Source organism: Ranitomeya imitator, chromosome 6 (genome assembly GCF_032444005.1).
Source record: "Ranitomeya imitator isolate aRanImi1 chromosome 6, aRanImi1.pri, whole genome shotgun sequence".
NCBI lineage: Eukaryota > Metazoa > Chordata > Amphibia > Anura > Dendrobatidae > Ranitomeya > Ranitomeya imitator.
The window spans coordinates 46787760-46807689 of NC_091287.1; the positions used below are offsets into that span (position 1 = coordinate 46787760).

Genomic DNA, 19930 nt, shown 5'->3' on the forward strand with positions numbered 1-19930 from the left:
CGGAAGTCAAGTAGTGACATTTTGAAATGCAGACTTTGATGGAATGCTCTGCGGGCGTTACGTTGCGTTTGCAGAGCCCCTGATGTGGCTAAACAGTAGAAACCCCCCACAAGTGACCCCATTTTAGAAACTAGACCCCGAAAGGAACTTATCTAGATATGTGGTGAGCACTTTGAACCCCCAAGTGCTTCACAGACGTTTACAACGCAGAGCCGTGAAAATAAAAAATCATTTTTCTTTCCTCAAAAATGATGTTTTAGCAAGCAATTTTTTATTTTCTCAAGGGTAACAGGAGAAATTGGACCCCAGTAATTGTTGCCCAGTTTGTCCTGAGTACGCTGATACCCCATATGTGGGGGTAAACCACTGTTTGGGCACATGTCGGGGCTCGGAAGTCAAGTAGTGACGTTTTGAAATGCAGACTTTGATGGAATGGTCTGCGGGCGTCACGTTGCGTTTGCAGAGCCCCTGGTGTGCCTAAACAGTAGAAACCCCCCACAAGTGACCCCATTTTGGAAACTAGACCCCCCAAGGAACTTATCTAGATATGTGGTGAGCACTTTGAACCCCCAAGTGCTTCACAGACGTTTACAACGCAGAGCCGTGAAAATAAAAAATCATTTTTCTTTCCTCAAAAATGATGTTTTAGCAAGCAATTTTTTATTTTCTCAAGGGTAACAGGAGAAATTGGACCCCAGTAATTGTTGCCCAGTTTGTCCTGAGTACGCTGATACCCCATATGTGGGGGTAAACCACTGTTTGGGCACATGTCGGGGCTCGGAAGTCAAGTAGTGACGTTTTGAAATGCAGACTTTGATGGAATGGTCTGCGGGCGTCACGTTGCGTTTGCAGAGCCCCTGGTGTGCCTAAACAGTAGAAACCCCCCACAAGTGACCCCATTTTGGAAACTAGACCCCCCAAGGAACTTATCTAGATATGTGGTGAGCACTTTGAACCCCCAAGTGCTTCACAGACGTTTACAACGCAGAGCCGTGAAAATAAAAAATCATTTTTCTTTCCTCAAAAATGATGTTTTAGCAAGCAATTTTTTATTTTCTCAAGGGTAACAGGAGAAATTGGACCCCAGTAATTGTTGCCCAGTTTGTCCTGAGTACGCTGATACCCCATATGTGGGGGTAAACCACTGTTTGGGCACATGTCGGGGCTCGGAAGTCAAGTAGTGACGTTTTGAAATGCAGACTTTGATGGAATGGTCTGCGGGCGTCACGTTGCGTTTGCAGAGCCCCTGGTGTGCCTAAACAGTAGAAACCCCCCACAAGTGCCCCCATTTTGGAAACTAGACCCCCCAAGGAACTTATCTAGATATGTGGTGAGCACTTTGAACCCCCAAGTGCTTCACAGACGTTTACAACGCAGAGCCGTGAAAATAAAAAATCATTTTACTTTCCTCAAAAATGATGTTTTAGCAAGCAATTTTTTATTTTCTCAAGGGTAACAGGAGAAATTGGACCCCAGTAATTGTTGCCCAGTTTGTCCTGAGTACACTGATACCCCATATGTGGGGGTAAACCACTGTTTGGGCACACGTCGGGGCTCGGAAGGGAAGGAGCACCATTTGACTTTTTGAATAAAAGATTGGCTGGAATCAATGGTGGCGCCATGTTGCGTTTGGAGACCCCCTGATGTGCCTAAACAGTGGAAACCCCTCAATTCTAACGCCAACACACCCCTAACCCTTATCCCAACTGTAGCCGTAACCCTAACCACAACCCTAACCGCAACACACCCCTAACCACAACCCTAACCCCAACACACCCCTAACCCTAAGGCTATGTACCCACGTTGCGGATTCGTGTGAGATTTTTCCGCACCATTTTTGAAAAATCCGCGGGTAAAAGGCACTGCGTTTTACCTGCGGATTTACTGCGGATTTCACCTGCGGATTCCTATTGAGGAATAGGTGTAAAACGCTGCGGAATCCGCACAAAGAATTGACATGCTGCGGAAAATACAACGCAGCGTTTCCGTGCGGTATTTTCCGCACCATGGGCACAGCGGATTTGGTTTTCCATAGGTTTACATGGTACTGTAAACCTGATGGAACACTGCTGCGAATCCGCAGCGGCCAATCCGCTGCAGATCCGCAGCCAAATCCGCACCGTGTGCACATAGCCTAATTCTAAAGGTATGTGCACACGCTTCGGAAAACGCTGCGGATCCGCAGCAGTTTCCCATGAGTTTACAGTTCAATGTAAACCTATGGGAAACAAAAATCGCTGTACACATGCTGCGGAAAAACTGCACGGAAACGCAGCGGTTTACATTCCGCAGCATGTCACTTCTTTCTGCGGATTCCACAGCGGTTTTACAACTGCTCCAATAGAAAATCGCAGTTGTAAAACCGCAGTGAAATGCGCAGAAAAACCGCGGTAAATCTGCCATAAATCCGCAGCGGTTTAGCACTGCGGATTTATCAAATCCGCTGCGGAAAAATCCGCAGAGGACCAGAATACGTGTGCACATACCGAAACCCTAACCCTACCCCTAACCCTACCCCTAACCCTACCCCTAACCCTACCCCTAACCCTACCCCTACCCCTACCCCTAACCCTACCCCTAACCCTACCCCTAACCCTACCCCTACCCCTACCCCTAACCCTACCCCTAACCCTAACCCTAACCCTAGTTCTAACTCCAACCTTAGTGAAAAAAAAAAAAAAAAAATTATTTTATTATTGTCCCTATCTATGGGGGACAAATGGGGGGGGGGGGGGTCATTTACTGTTTTTTTTATTTTGACCACTGTGATAGATTATATCACAGTGATCAAAATTCACATTGGAACGAATCTGCCGGCCGGCAGATTCGGCGGGCGCACTGCGCATGCGCCCGCCATTTTGGAACATGGCGGCGCTCGGGGAAGAAGACGGACGGGACCCCGCCAGGATCGGTAAGTATAAGGGGGGGAGATCAGGGCACAGGGGGGGAGATCAGGGCACGGGGGGGGGGCGTCGGAGCACGGGGGGGGAGGGATCGGAGCATGGGGGAGAGTGATCGGTGTGCGGGCGGGTGGATCGGTGTGCAGGGGGGGTGGATCGGTGTGCAGGGGGGGTGGTTCGGAGCACGGGGGGGGGGATCGGAGTGCGGGGGGGTTTGATTGGAGCGCGGGGGGTGTGACTGGAGCACGGGGGGAGCGGGCAGGAGGACGGGGGAGCGGAGCACAGGACGGAGGGGAGCGGGCCACAGATCGGAGGGCTGGGGGGGCGATCGGAGGGGTGGGGTGGGTGCACATTAGTATTTCCAGCCATGGCCGATGATATTGCAGCATCGGCCATGGCTGGATTGTAATATTTCACCATTTTTTTAGGTGAAATATTACAAATCGCTCTGATTGGCAGTTTCACTTTCAACAGCCAATCAGAGCGATCGTAGCCACGAGGGGGTGAAGCCACCCCCCCTGGGCTAAACTACCACTCCCCCTGTCCCTGCAGATCGGGTGAAATGGGAGTTAACCCTTTCACCCGATCTGCAGGGACGCGATCTTTCTGTGACACAGCATATGCGTCACAGGTCGGATTGGCACCGACTTTCATGACGCATACGCTGTGTCACAGGTCGGGAAGGGGTTAATGTAATAGTGGTATATATACCCCGGCATACATTATTTCCAACCATAGAGCATCAAGATGGATCGTTCCATGGAGAGTATCTACCTCACTTTTCAGCTGGAATTAGCCCTTGCTATAGCTTATGCTTTTGCCTGTCAAGAACAGAGGAAAAGAGACAAACAACGGAGAAGGAGTCGTCGGCGTTTTTGGCTACACCCTATAGTGGAAGTCCGAGAGAGTCGTGGAGTGTACCATTGTCTTTTTGGCGAATTAAATGAGAACCAGGACAAATATTTTGAGTACACCAGGATGTCAAAAGACAGCTTCCGATATCTGCTGCGTCTGGTGGAAGGAGCCATTTCCAGGCAGGACACGCAGCTCCGTAAATCGATTTCCCCTGAGGAACGTCTGCTGGTGACTCTACGGTACGTAATGGAATGTGAAGGATTTATATGTTCTTGCCACTTTTTAAATTAACGTGTTTTTGTTTTTTGGGGTGGGGGATTGTAATTAAAAATGAAAAATTCTTTCATAACAATTAAATTAATTATATTTATTTATTTATTTTTCTTCTTGTCAGTTTCCTGGCTACCGGAGAGACATTGAGATCACTGCATTTCCAGTTTCGGATTGGAGTCTCAACACTGTCGGGTATTATTGCAGACACATGCCGCGCATTGTGGGACAACCTCAGGGAGGAATTTTTACCCATCCCTACAAGAGAATTATGGCATGCCAACGCCCAAAAATTTGAAAAAGTTTGTGATTTCCCTAACTGTATCGGAGCCGTGGATGGCAAGCACATTAGGATTACCAAGCCTTCAAGAAGTGGATCTCTTTTTTTATAATTATAAAAAATACTTTTCCACCGTGCTGATGGCAATTGCAGGTGCGGACTGCAGGTTTCTCGCTGTGGACATTGGAGCGTTTGGTCGTGCAAATGATTCACGGACATTTAAGGAGTCTGACATGGGCCGAAGATTATACGAGAACAATTTTAATTTCCCCCATCCACGACCTCTTCCTAACACCGAAGGCCCGGCCCTGCCATTTGTTGTGGTTGGGGATGAGGCTTTTCAAATGTGTGGCAACCTACTTAAACCGTACTCTAGTCGGGGGTTGGACCGCACAAAAAGTATTTTTAATTATAGACTGTCCAGGGCCCGAAGAACTGTGGAGTGCGCCTTTGGCATTCTGGTGTCCAAATGGCGTATCTTAGGATCCGCAATAAATTTGAAAATTGAGACAGTGGATGAGGTGGTGAAGGCGTGTGTGGTTCTACACAATTTTATTATTGATAAAGAGAGAGTCAACGTTGAACTCGATGAACCCATACAAAATCCATTGCCTGATTATCAAGCTCATCCTCTGCGGACAACTTTGGAGATTGCTCATATGAGGGACCAATTTGCTGCATATTTTGTTTCCGATGTTGGCCGTGTTTCTTGGCAAGATCAAATGGTGTAATTCAACGTGTTGTTATGATGTTATGTAAACACTGTGGAGCCCATGTAATGTAACCATCATATGTTTGGTTATTAATGTCACCCGATTGTCTAATGCGTTGTGTTTGTTAATAAAGTTTATTGTGCCTTTCCGCCTTTCCGTTTTCACAAAACAAATCTCCCATCCGTTTTTTCACCACTACGGGCCTGTCCTTCCTTTTTCAGGCCCCTCTTGAAACGGTCCTTCATGGAGCGCCATCTGGTCCGCAGTTTTCGAACTGTGTATAAATAAATAAAAAAACAAAACAAAATTTAGAGAATATATTGACAACGATTACGCAACCGTGTGCAATACCAATAGAAGACATCACAGACGGTTGTGTAATCCTAGCATGATGGGTCACAGCAGCATTTTGGAAATACTTACGAAAACTAGCTTTGACCGTGGGGGAAGCGCTGTCGAAGCCATCCCACAGCAATTGTGCCACCTCTTTCCACAGACACCGCAATATGCCCTGGTCCGCGTGCCGGGGGTCACGGCTGTCCCACAACGGGCCCCGTTCCTCTATGGATGCCACCATGAGGTCGATGTTGAGGGGTTCATCCAGGGCCCGTTGTGAAACCTAGAAAAAATGGAAAATATTAATTGTTGCAAGATAAATAAAAGTTGACCCTACCTCCTCCACCGCCACCTACCACACACAACACCACCCCATCCCGCCACCCCCCATACCCGCCCAAAAAAAAAAAAAAAAAAAAGTTTAAAAAAAAAAACTTACTCTCCGTCCTGCAACCACAGCTTGGCCCCGTGGTCTCTGCTCCTGCTCCGGTCTCTGCTCCTGCTCCCTCTCTTCCTCCTGGCTCTCCTCCTCACTTGAAGAAGCCTGCAAAATAGTTTACCAAAAAGTTGAGTGACCCATCTACAAATGAAAGCGAATATAGTAATAGTAGATCATGTACTCACCTCACTCCTCAGCGGTGGGGTGCTGGAATCACTGCCGCTGGCCATGACTATTAATGCAATTCTGAAATAAAGAACAAAATAACTGTTCCTATGCTCCTATGCACAATCCAGCAATATAAAAAAACAAAACAAAAAAAAAAGGCATTTAAACCACAAACAACATTGCACTCCAACCTAACGCTGAGCAAACAACACTGCCACATTGATTAAATTAAAGAAACAATGGCTGAGACAACCCAATGCCAGATTAAACTAAAGCCTAAAGATAAGATCTACAACAGACCCCATGTTGTAATACCAAAAGATTTTTTTTTTTTTAAAGTACAGTAATCCACGGAGCAAGAAACCCCAAAAACACAATAGATTTTTGAAAGGAAAAAAATGTAAATATTTAAAAACACCATACTTTACAATAAAACCGACAGGGCCGGAGACAATAGAAGGGCATACAACGCCATACATCACAGCCAGAAACATACAACAATGTCTTTACACAACCACAGTGCAGAACTACACAACTTGCAATAAAAAAATTATTACATGTAAAAGGGCGCATAATCATTAGACTATTAAACGCCATCATATAACGCAATTTTTAAACATCACAACAGAATACAAAAAACACCACCAAACCAAATAATTGAAAATAAAATTCTATCCTGAAAAGAACAATCATCAAGGCCGCAGACACAATGAAACGCCATCCTATACAACGCCATACATCACAACCAGACTAAAAATACAACAATATCTTTAACCACAGTGCAGAATATAAAACACAACTTGCAAAAATAATTTTAAACCACATGTAGAAAATGCACAGAATCATTGTATACTTACATCTCTGGACAGCGGATAAGTAGAAGTGTTCTGGGATGTGTAGAAGTGTTCTGGTGATGGATTTCTTGCCTCAAGATGCTGCAGTAGAAGTGACAAACAATCCAAACATTTTCTTTATATAGGGGGGATGTTTATCTACTGTTTGCACTGTCTAGACACCTTTTTGTTCAATTTTATGTAACGACGCATGCGTCGTACAACGCACGCACGACGCACACACGCGACGCAAGTGCGTTGTCAATGTGTTTCAATGGAGATTTTAACGCAATGTCGACGCACGAGCGACGCAAGTGCGACGCATGCGTTTTTTAGACGCTCGAAAAATGCAACATTGTCGCGTCTCCGACGCCACCCAGGTGCGGTGAAACGACGCATGCGTCGTGCGTTTTACCGAAAACGCACGACAACGCAACGCATGCGTCCCCAATGTAAAAGATAGGGGCGCATGACGCATGCGTTGCCGTGCGTCGGCGACGCAGCGTCGCATGACCCTAATGTGAACGTAGCCTAATACATTTGGAAATGCGCAGTTGCACTTTGTGTGGTTCTAAGCTAGCCCCAGTAATTTGTATTAAACCCTACCTCCATATATTGTGTATACCCACCATCAGAACCTGTTGCTTTGTGCTCTGTGACAGATAGTGATGGCTCATGCAGCATTATGACATTGTGGTGCCTTGTTAGTGCAAGAGGAGCTCATGATCTTGGGCCAAGTATCCTGAGCGCAGAGCTAAAGACTCCATCGTCTGGCTTGCATGAAGATCCAGACAGGATGTTAGAACAGGGCTGCACAAATCTTTCTTGTTTAACTCTGGTTGCAATGGAAATCGGAAGCCTCACAGCATGAATTCTATATCTGTCACATGCCAGTCCAGGAGCAGGGTCATTCACCCTGCCTGTCACTATAATGTCCAGGCTGGGTAGTTCAGTGTGTTATTGATTCAGTCAAAGGATCTTATGTCAAGTCCTACTGAGTTATAAATTCTCGTGCACTCTCCATCTTGCACTAATACAGCTCCACGGACAGTGCCAAACCTTGGGCTCGCAGTATATGGCGATACAAAAACAAAGTACCATATCCCTTTTTTCTTTAACAGTGTTTATAGTACTTAAGACTATATGAATTTAATATTGCTGGTATTCTACTGACCCAAAGAACAAAGTCTGAACTTCATTTTGTGCAGCACTTGAAAAACATAAAAAATGCAGAATTACTTTTTCACCCCTTTACCCCCAAGGGTGGTTTGCATGTTAATGACCAGGCCAAGTGGTCAGAATTATAAGGTTATAAATCTGGAACGCTTTAACGGATCCCGGTGATTCTGACATTGTTTTCTCGTGACATATTGAACTTCATGATAGTGGGAAAATTTCTTTGATATTACCTGCGTTTATTTGTGATAAAACGGAAATTTGGCGAACATGTTGCAATTTTCCAACTTTGAATTTTTATGCAATTAAATCAGATATGTCACACAAAATACTTAATAAGTAACATTTCTTACATGTCTACTTTACATCAGCACAATTTTGGAGCCAACATTTATTTTTGTTAGGGAGTCACAAGGGTTAAAAGTTGACCAGCAATTTCTCATTTTTACAACACTATTTTTTAAAAGGGACCACATCACATTTGAAGTCATTTTGAGGGGTCTATTTGATAGAAAATAACCAAGTGTGACACCATTCTAAAAACTGCACCACTCAAGGTGCTCAAAACCACATTCAAGAAGTTTATTAACCCTTCAGATGTTTCACAGGAATTTTTGGAATGTTTAAATAAAAATGAACATTTAACTTTTTTTCACACAAAATTTACTTCAGTTACAATTTGTTTTATTTTACCAAAGGTAGGAGAAAATGGACCCCAAAAGTTGTTGTACAATTTGTTCTGAGTACGCTGATACCCCATATGTGGGGGTAAACAATTGTTTGGGCGCATGGCAGAGCTCGGAAGCGAAGGAGCGCCATTTGACTTTTCAATGCAAAATTGACTGGAATTGAGATGGGACGCCATGTTGCGTTTAGATAGCCACTGATGTGCCTAAACATTGAAACCCCCCACAAGTGACACCATTTTGGAAAGTAGACCCCCTAAGGAACTCATCTAGATGTGTTGTGAGAGCTTTGAACCCCCAAGTGTTTCACTACGGTTTATAACGCAGAGCCGTGAAAATAAAAACCTTTTTTTTTTTTCCACAAATTATTTTTTAGCCCCCAGTTTTGTATTTTCCCAAGGGTAACAGGAGAAATTGGACCCCAAAAGTTGTTGTCCAATTTGTCCTGAGTACGCTGATACCCCATATGTGTGGGGGAACCACCGTTTGGGCGCATGGCAGAGCTCAGAAGGAGCGCCGTTTGGAATGCAGACTTAGATGGAATGGTCAGCAGGCGTCACATTGCATTTGCAGAGCCCCTAATGTACCTAAATAGAAGAAACCCCCCACGAGTGACCCTATATTGGAAACTAGACCCCCCAAAGAAATTTAGATGTGTTGTGAGAACTTTGAACCCCCAGGTGTATCACTACAGTTTATAACGCAGAGCCGTGAAAATAAAAAAAAATCTTTTTTTTTTTTCCACAAAAATTATTTTTTAGCCCCCAGTTTTGTATTTTCCCAAGGGTAACAGGAGAATTTGGACCCCAAAAGTTGTTGTCCAATGTGTCCTGAGTATGCTGATACCCCATATGTTGGGGTAAACCCCTGTTTGGGCGCACGGGAATGCGCGGAAGAGAAGGCGCACTGTTTTACTTTTTCAACGCAGAATTGGCTAGAATTGAGATCAGACGCCATATCGCATTTGGAGAGCCCCTGATGTGCCTAAACAGTGGTAACCCCCCCCCCCAATTCTAACTGAAACCCTAATCCAAACACACCCCTAACCCTAATCCCAACAGTAACCCTAACCACACCCCTAAACCTAACACACCCCTAACCCTAATCCCAACCCTATTCTCAACCGTAAATGTAATCCTAACCCTAACTTTAGCCCCAACCCTAACCCTAGCGGGAAAAAGGAAAAAAAAACATTTTTTATTTTTTCCTTACCTAAGGGGGTGATGAAAGGGGGTTTGATTTACTATTTATAGCGGGGTTTTAGCGGATTTTTATGACTGGCAGCCGTCACACGCTAAAAGACGCTTTTTATTGCAAAAAATATTTTTTGCGTAACCACATTTTGAGAGCTATAATTTATCCATATCACAGTAAAGTGACAGATCGCTGATCTGACAGTTGGCTGTGCACTGTCAGATCAGCGATCTGACATGCACAGCAGGGAGGCTTCCCGGCGACTGCTCTGAACAGGCGCTGTGAAGCCACCTCCCTGCAGGACCCGGATGCAGCCCTGTGGCCATTTTGGATCCGGACCTGCAGGGAGGAGGAGGTAAGAGACAATCGCAGCAATGCGATCACATGTCGTTGCTCCGGGGGTCTCAGGGAAGCACGCAGGGAGCCCCCTCCCTGAACGATGCTTCCCTATACCGCTGGAACACTGCGATCATGTTTGATCGCAGTGTGCCAGGGGCGGTCCTTGACCACTCCTGGCACATAGTGCCGGATGTCAGCTGCGATAGTCAGCTGACACTCGGCCGCGCTCCCCCCGTGAGCCTGGCTGATCGCTCTGGACCAGTGGTCCCCAACTCCAGGCCTCGAGGGCCGCCAACAGTGCGAGTTTTCAGGATTTCCTTAGTATTGCACAGGGGTTGGAATTATCACCTGTGCAGATGATCACATTATCACCGATGCAATACTAAAGAAATCCTGAAAACCTGCACTGTTGGCGGCCCTCGAGGCCTGGAGTTGGGGACCCCTGCTCTGGATGTACGATTCCATCCTTGGGAAGTTGGGCCCACCCCACATGGACGGAATAGTACGTCCAATGGTAGAAAGGGGTTAAGTAATACAACTCTAGTTGTTATATGTAACTAAAAATAACTCGTCTGATAAATCTCACATCAACGTCGACAAAAATTGATGGCGTCTGAAATGCAACAATCAAAATTTCCCCAAAAAGTTTTAAGGCCAAACTAGGTCTGATCCTTAAAGGTTTTGTCCAGGGATGTAATATTGATGACTTATCGGACACCTGGAAACCCCCTGATCGGCCGTTGTTCATGAATATCAATTGCTGGGTATCTGACGCCCCACATCAATCAGCTTTCATCAGTTGCAAGTTCTTCCTCTACAGTCATTGTCGGTGTCTTTTTTTACATTGAACAAATTATTAAACAACATGTTTGTACAGTTAAGTCCATATATATTTGTGCAGAGACAACATTTTTCTAATTTTGGTTATAGACATTACCACAATGAATTTTAAACAAAACAATTCAGATGCAGTTGAAGTTCAGACTTTCAGCTTTCATTTGAGGGTATCCACATTAAAATTGGATGAAGGGTTTAGGAGTTTCAGCTCCTTAACATGTGCCACCCTGTTTTTAAAGGGCCCAAAAGTAATTGGACAATTGACTCCACGGCTATTTCATGGACAGGTGTGGGCAATCCCTTCGTTATGTCATTCTCAATTAAGCAGATAAAAGCCCTGGAGTTGATCTGAGGCGTGGTGCTTGCATTTGGAAGGTTTTGCTGTAAAGTAAACATGCGGTAAAGGAGCTCTCCATGCAGATAAAACAAGCCATCCTTAAGCTGCGAAAACAGAAAAAACCCATCCGAGAAATTGCTACAATATTAGGAGTGGCAAAATCTACAGTTTGGTACATCCTGAAAAAGAAAGAAAGCACTGGTGAACTCATCAATGCAAAAAGACCTGGGCGCCCACGGAAGACAACAGTGGTGGATGATCGGAGAATAATCTCCATGGAGAACCCCCTTCACAACAGCCAACCAAGTGACCAACACTCTCCAGGAGGTCGGCGTATCAATATCCAAATCTACCATAAAGAGAAGACTGCATGAAAGTAAATATAGAGGGTTCACTGCACGGCGCAAGCCACTCATAAGCATCAAGAATAAAAAGGCTAAAAAACATCTAAAAAAGCCAGCACAGTTCTGGAAGAACATTCGTTGGATAGATGAAACCAAGATCAACCTCTGCCAGAATAATGGAAAGAGAAAAGTATGGCGAAGGCGTGGTACAGCTCATGATCCAAAGCATACCACCTCATCTGTAAAACCCGGCGGAGGCAATGTGATGGCTTGGGCATGCATGGCTGCCAGTGGCACTGGGTCACTAGTGTTTATTGATGATGTGACACAGGACAGAAGCAGCCGAATTAATTCTGAGGTATTCCAAGCCATACTGTGTGCTCCGATCCAGCCAAATGCAGCCAAACTGATTGGTCGTCGTTTCATACTACAGATGGACAATGACCCAAAACATAAAGCCAAAGTAACCCAGGAGTTTATTAAAGCAAAGAAGTGGAATATTCTTGAATGGCCAAGTCAGTCACCTGATCTCAACCCAATTGAGCAGCATTTCATTTGTTAAAGACTAAACTTCAGACAGAAATTCCCACAAACAAACAGCAACCGAAAACCACCACAGTGAAGACCTGGCAGAACATCAAAAAGGAGGAAACACAGCGTCTGGTCATGTCCATGAGTTCAAGACTTCAGGCAGTCATTGCCAACAAAGGGTTTTCAACCAAGTACTAGAAATGAACATTTTATTTAAAATTATTGAATCTGTCCAATTACTTTTGGTCCATTTTAAAAACAGGGTGGCACATGTTAAGGAGCTGAAACTCCTAAACCCTTCATCCAATTTTAATGTGGATACCCTCAAATGAAAGCTGAAAGTCTGAACTTCAACTGCATCTGAATTGTTTTGTTTAAAATTCATTGTGGTTATGTCTATAACCAAAATTAGAAAAATGTTGTCTCTGTCCAAATATATATGGACTTAACTGTAAGTGCCTTGATAAGAATGAAGTGATTAACCAGAGTCCGCATGGGTTTATAACTAATAAGTCATGTCAGACTAACTTAATTTCCTTCTGTGACAGTCACTGACTGGGTGGATCAGGGAAATGCTGGAGATATAGTATATCTTGACTTAAGCAGAGTATTTGCAAAGTATCTCACACAATCCTTATTGAAGAAAAAAATCACTAAGTATGCAATGGACAAGGCAACTGTTAGGTGGACTCATAACTGGCTTCGTGATCGGACCCAAAGAGTGGACGTAAATGGCTGCACATCCAGTTGGAAGAATGTCTCAAGTGGGGTGCCGCAGGGCTCTGTCCTTGGCCCTGTATTGTTCAACATCTTTATCAATGATTTAGATGAAGGAATTGAGGGTACACTGATTAAATCTGCGAATGACACAAAGCTAGGAGGGATAGCTAATAGTAGAGAAGAGAGAGAGGATTCAAAAAGATATAAATAGATATAAATAAACTGGAGCAGTGGGCAGCAACTAACAGAATGTATTTTATCCTGTTTAAAAACCAAAGTACTACATCTGGGCAATAACAATGAAAAAAACTTATATAGAATGGGAGGAATATGGCTAAGTAACAGCACATGATAAAAAGACTTGGGTATACTAATAGATCACAGACTGCACATGAGTCAACAGTGTGATGCAGCAGCAAAAAGGGCAAATGCAATTCTGGGATGTATTAACAGAAGCTTACAGTCTAGATCACGTGAAGTCATTATTGCCCTCTACTCTTTGATCAGACCTCATCTGGAATACTGTTTCCAGTTTGGGCATCACATCATATAAAACACCTCAACAAACTCGAGAAAGTTCAGAGAAGATCAACCAGAATGGTGACCGGTCTGCAAACCATGTCCTATGAGATGAGAAGCGGTCACAGGATTTGGGAATGTTTAGCTTGCAAAAAAGAAGACTGAGAGGAGACTTAATAGCTGTCTACAAATATCTCAAGGGCAGTCACATTGTAGAAGGATCATCTTTATTCTCATTTGCACAAGGAAAGACTAGAAGCAATGGGATGAAACTGAAAGGGAGAAGATACAGATTAGATATTAGGAAAAACTTTTTGACAGAATGATCAATGAGTGGAACAGGCTGCCACGAGAGGTGGTGAGTTCTCCTTCAATGGAAGTCTTCAAACAGAGGCTGGACAGACATCTGGGATAATTTAGTGAATCCTGCATTGAGCAGGGGGTTGGACCAGATGACCCAGGAGGTTCCTTCCAACTCTATCATTCAGTGATTCTATGATTACTCTGTTATGACTTGTGGCGTTGCCGGCGTGTCTGTCAGGAGGTAAAGTGACAGTCGATCACGCGACTGCACCGTGTTACTGTGACCTTACCCACCTTGTGTTATACTATATCACTTCTGTCTCTGTGTGAGAGGTTTGGGATGTTGTGTAACAGCCACATTCCGCTATTATTAACACTCGCTCATCTGACATTCGATACATGTTGTCATAAACATACGGTACGTGTTCTGTTCAGACATGGTGGTAGCTGCTACCTCCAGAATAACTACCCTTTTACCAATGTCAACCATTTTCCTTTTCACTTTTTTTCCTGCTTGTCCAAGAGTCAAAACATTGCTTTAATTTTTTTTTTTTTTTCATGATGAGTTCATTTTACCATTCAGTGTAATAGAAAACAGGGAAATAAAAATTCCATGTGGGGGGAAAAAAGTTCAGTTCCTTTTTGTTTCTGGGTTTTGTTTTCACGACATTGAGTACCGTGGTACAAAAATGACCTCGTGACCTGATTCTTCAGGAAGTCTGTACAATTTACAGTGATACCAAACTAATATATATATATATATATATATATATATATATATATATATATATATATACACACACAAAAAAAAATTCCGAACTTGAAGTTAAAAGCAAAATACGTTTTCTCTTGTGCTTGCTGATATAGTTTCTCATTTTCAGAAAATAAAAACTAAATTTATTGCTTGGAACTTTGGAGACATGTTGTCAGAAGTTTATAGAATAAGGCCACGTTCACATTTGCGGTGCATCGGCGCAACCGCGGCGACGCATGCGCCCCTATATTTAACATGGGGGGGCGCATGGACATGCGTTTTGTGACGCATGCGTTTTTTGGGCACAAGCGTCAGGGCGCAGAGGACGCTGCTTGTTGCATTTTTTTTGCGCTATAAAAATGAACGCATGCGTCACAACGCAGCGTTTTGCATGCGTTGTGCGTTGCGTCGCAGATGCAGCACACAACAACGCAAATGTGAACGTAGACTTAAAGAACAACTTACATTTTACTCAATAATATACCTACAAAGAGAAAATACAGACAAACTGAAAATTTTGCAGTGGTCTCTTAATTTTTGCCAGAGCTGTGTATCTACAATTCAGTTCCACATCGGACTCATTCACATTTATTGGTTTTCTTCTTTATAGGTTACAATACCATTAAGCCACCTCATTACTGCCTTCCACTCTCCCAAGACTGCGGTGTATTTTCCCAGCTCATCCTCCATTCAGGTTCTGCCCCGTGAAGTGACCCCCGACACTGAAACATACAGTTCTGAGGTAGGTAATATTCTCCCAGGGAATTCCATGTACCTCATGGTCAAAGGTGTTGTCCTCTACTGCAACTCGGCTCCCATTCACTTCAGTAAGAGCTGAGCTGCAGCACCCGAGCACGGCCTCAACACAGTGAATGGAGCTGAGCTCTTCAGACTACATAAATGTACATCTGGTCTAAGCGGCAAAAAGCTGATTGGTGGGAGTGCGGGTGTTGGACCTCCACCGATGCTGATGACCCAATTTTAAGGAGTATTAGACGATCCATTTTATGATAATCGCACGTTATAGACGTAAATGTCTGGTAAGGTGGATTTAAATAATTTCTGTCATTATCTCTTCACATGCCCCTCTGTCTGCCATTATTAATAATATTGCCGTATCACACAGGTTTTAATATTGGTCTGAGCTTCAGAGCAGTGCTCCAATGTAAAAACAGAGCTCCTTGCCTAGGTCACCGGCCACCCCTGATAGACTGCATAGGTGGCCGGTAAGCTGGGCAACGAGCACTAAACTTGAGAAGTAGATACAAGCAACTTTGCAAATTAACACAAAAGTAATAATCCATCCAGACAAATGAAAATCTGCTCCATTTTTCAGTACATATTGCCAATGCTTTAAAACTAAAGATAAATGTTAATGGCCAATCTGCCATTCTGGTTTGAAATGTCTATTTCTCCTACGCCTCATTGGGGGACACAGGACCATGGGGTGTTAGACTGCTGCCACTTGGAGGACACTAAGTGAATATAGAAAGATTAACTCCTCCTCTGCAGTATACACCCCTTCTCTGGCCAGTATTCATCCAGTTCTTGCTTAGTGTCTGTAGGAGGCACTTGGGTCTGTTTCAGACCCCAACTTTCTTATTTTAATTTTAATTTTTCTGTTAATTCTTATTTTTTAACTAACGGAGTGAAGGGGGCAACGGATTCCTTTTCTAGGGTCCGCTCTCCCCCGAACAATTAACAGGCGAGCAAGCAGAGTATACCTCTCCGTCCCTCTCCTGCGACGTCTGGGGCACGCCTAATCTTACTGGGGCGACAGGTCCTCTTTTGGTCCCGATCTCTTCTCCCCGCCTCCCCTCCCTGCCCTCACCCCTCTTGAAAGACTGTGAGCACAGAGTCCTGCCTCTCATGTTCTTCTCCAGGGCCTGACAGCTGAACAAAGGTCCACACCTGATGGCGTCACTGCAGCCCCGCGACTGAAAAAAAAAAACCCTTGGAGGACAGAGGCAAAGATGGATGATGGGTCCCTTCCATCCCCCAATCGGGCATGGATTGAGCACGCACCATCACAGTGACTGGAGGCCTGCTGCACTGTATGTACCTTCTTCGCGCTTCCCTGCGTCGGAATGTGCGGTCCTGGTCCCTGGGGAGAGGCGCCGTTGGCCGGGTGACAGCGGCGGTCAGCAGCGCTCCATCGCGGCCGCCGGCGCGCATCGCCAGCAGACCCCAGAAATTTAGTCCCCGGCTTTTCAGACCCCTATCTCGGCGCTTCTTGTTTGGGACGAGAGGCGCTCTGTAAATCTCGGGGGCCATATTGCTTCTCCTCTTCTGCTGGGACATCACGCTGACAGCTCCCAAAGCTACAGGACCACCGAACAGCCATCCTATTCCTCCCCAGGGACACAGGCACAGGACCATGGGTAAGCTGCACCAGGAGAGCTTAACCCCTTCCCTGCACTATAGCGCATACCCTGCCTATCCTGTCCTTATCTCAAGACACACTGTCTCAACCTAAAGAGGCCAAAAGAGTTAACAAAAAGCACAGTGTTTTTCACTTCTTGTGCCACTTGCAATACTGCCCTGCCCCGAGCTCACAATACTCCGTTATGTGCGGATTATGACCCGGCCTCTGTGCAATTGCCTCCCGCCAACACCACCGCTGACCCTGCAGAGCCTAGTCCCCCCTGAGGGGGCCGCTTCCCTGTCACGATCTATGGCTTCCATTCCATTATGGCTTGCGTTTCAGCATCTGTGAGCTCAGTTTCTCGTTCCCCCTTCTCCGGAGAACTTAAATGACTCTGAATACGAGTCCGCGGCTTCTTTCATCCAGGATTCCTCGACTTCCCAAGAGACCCTCGATTTTCTCATTGAGGCGGTCAACAAGACCCTGAAGGTGGACGAGGAATCCGTATCCACTCCGGAACACGTAGTGTCTTTTAAAAAGACTAAACGTGTTCAAAAATCATCCTGAATTTAAGGAAATTGTACTGAAACACAGGGACCAGCCTGATAAACGCTTCACGGGTCAAAAGCCTATTGAGGCCAAATACCCTTTTGCTCAGGAACTAATGAAGGATTGGCTACAGTCTCCTTTAGTGGATCCTGCCGTATCGCATCTCGCCTCCAAAACGCTCCTATCTTTTGTCTGACGGTTCTTCGGTCAAAAACCCCACTGACCGTCAAATTGACTACCTGGCTCGCTCTTCGAGACCACAGGAGCGTCTTTTTCCATCCTTCGCCGCTTCTTGAGTGGCTAAGGCTATGGTCGTTTTGGCGGAGGTGCTTACCACAACCATCCATGACATTAATCTCCCTCCAGAGGCGATCAACCTGGCTAACCAGATAGCCCAAGCCGAGGACTTCATAGTTAACGCCTCAATAGACGCTGCCAATTGCGCTGCACAGGCAGCCGCAAATGCAATCTCCATCAGAAGAGCCCTATGGCTAAGAGATTGGCGAGCAGATTCTGCTTCCAAAAAATCATTGACATCTGTGCCCTACCAAGCCGGTCGCTTATTTGGAGAAAAATTGGACCAAATAATCTCTTGACTCTACCGGAGGGAAAAGTAAATTTCTCCCTCAACAAATCCTACCCGGCCATTTCGGTATCAGCAACAACCTCAATTCCAGCCTTTTCGTAACATTCCTAGTTGGTCATCTACATCCTCCTCTCCCGGATCAGGACGAGTTTCGCGCAGACACAGAGGCTCCCAGGTCTCATACAGACCTAAGCGTAACTGGAAACCCAGACCAAGGTCATCTGGATCTAAGGGAACCAGATCCATTAGATCCTCCACTCAATGACTCGTCGCAACATCCGGAGGACATCGACAAAGTAGGTGGCCGCCTACTTTGGTTCCATCAAGCCCAGCTTTTCTCCGGGCCATACGGGCACTACAAGGGGATGGAGTCATCATTCCGGTTCCCCAAGACCAAAGGTTCAAGGGGTTTTACTCGAACCTTTTCGTGGTCCTAAAAAAGGACGATTCGCTGCGACCGATACTAGATCTAAAACTTCTGAACAACTTTGTCAAAGTTCGACGCTTCAGAATGGAATCTCTCCGTTCTGTCGTCGCGTGGAAAAGGGAGAGTTCCTAGCATCCATAGACATCATAGATGCTCACTTCCACATCCCATTTTTTTTCCTCCTCATCAACAGTTCCTTCGCTTCGCGTTTCGCAAGGAACACGTCCAGTTTGTGGCCTTACAGTTCGGCCTCGCCACCACTCCCAGAGTCTTCACCATTGTCATGGCAGCTGCCATGGCCATTCTTCATGCTCGGTGAGTGGTGGTACTTCCGTACCTGGACGATCTACTGATAAAAGGCCCGTCATATCCAGCCTGCGAGGAGTCCGTCGATCTCACGGTGGATACTCGTTCTCACCTGGGTTGGAAGATAAACTTCGAAAAATCTTCTCCGATCCCGGCTCAGCGAATTTCCTTTCTTGGAATGACACTGGACACTTCCCGCGGCCTGGCCATTCTCCCTCCAGACAAGGCCCAGTCTCCCACTCCATTTGTTACAGCATGCGCATTCTCGGGAAGATGGTAGCAGCCATAGAAGCGGTTCCGTTCGCAAATCCACCTCCGTCCCTTACAACATGCGCTGCTGTTGGCATGGAACGGGAACCCGTTCTCTCGACTGTCATTTCAGTCTGTCTCCACAGGTCAGGCAGACCCTCAGGTGGTGGACGCTGAAGTCCTCCCTGAACCAAGGAAAGTCCTTTCTCCCAGTGTGTTGGCTGGTGGTGACCACCGATGCCAGCCTCTTGGGCTGGGGTGCAGTTTTCAACCACCACACAGCACAGGGGCGGTGGTCCACTCAAGAGTCGCATCTCCCCATCAATATCCTGGAAATACGAGCGACCAGACTAGCGTTACTCAGCTTTCACCATCTCCTGGCAGGTAATCCCATCAGAATCCAGTCCGACAATGCCACAGAGGTGGCGTACATCAACCGTCAAGGGGGAACCCGCGGCAAGACAGCCATGCTCGTAGTCACCCACATTCTCCATTGGGCCGAGAGCAACCATTCGCCCATGTCGGTGATCCACATACCAGGTGTGGAAAATTGGGTTGCGGACTTCCTCAGTCGCCAGGGTCTTGCCTCGGGCAAGTGGTCCCTCCACCCGGAAGTTTTCCCAGCAGATTTGTCTTCGCTGGGGAACCCCGGATGTGGACCTCATGGCTTCCAGGCTAAACAACACGGTCCCACAGTTCATTGCCCGATCCCTCGACCCACGTGCCGTCGGGCAGATGCCCTAGTCCTGCCGTGGCATCAATTCTGCCTCCCGCACATTTTTCCTCCTCTTCCCCTGCTACCGAGGGTCATCAAGAAGATCAGGGCGGAGGGGGTACCAGTGATCCTAGTGGCGCCGGACTGGCCGCGCCGGTCATGGTACGCGGAACTGGTTCAGCTGGTCACCCACGTCCCC

The 19930-nt window shown here is 45.8% G+C and overlaps 1 protein-coding gene across 2 annotated transcripts in view; it reads left to right on the forward strand.

Moving 5' to 3' along the window:
* Positions 1-19930, forward strand: part of YME1L1 (YME1 like 1 ATPase) — a 55708-nt gene that overhangs the window by 11521 nt on the left and 24257 nt on the right. For both annotated transcript variants that reach the window (XM_069729621.1, XM_069729622.1), the window contains exon 2: positions 15145-15276. In XM_069729621.1, coding sequence (XP_069585722.1) covers positions 15145-15276 — 132 coding nt within the window. The remainder of the gene's footprint in view (positions 1-15144; positions 15277-19930) is intronic.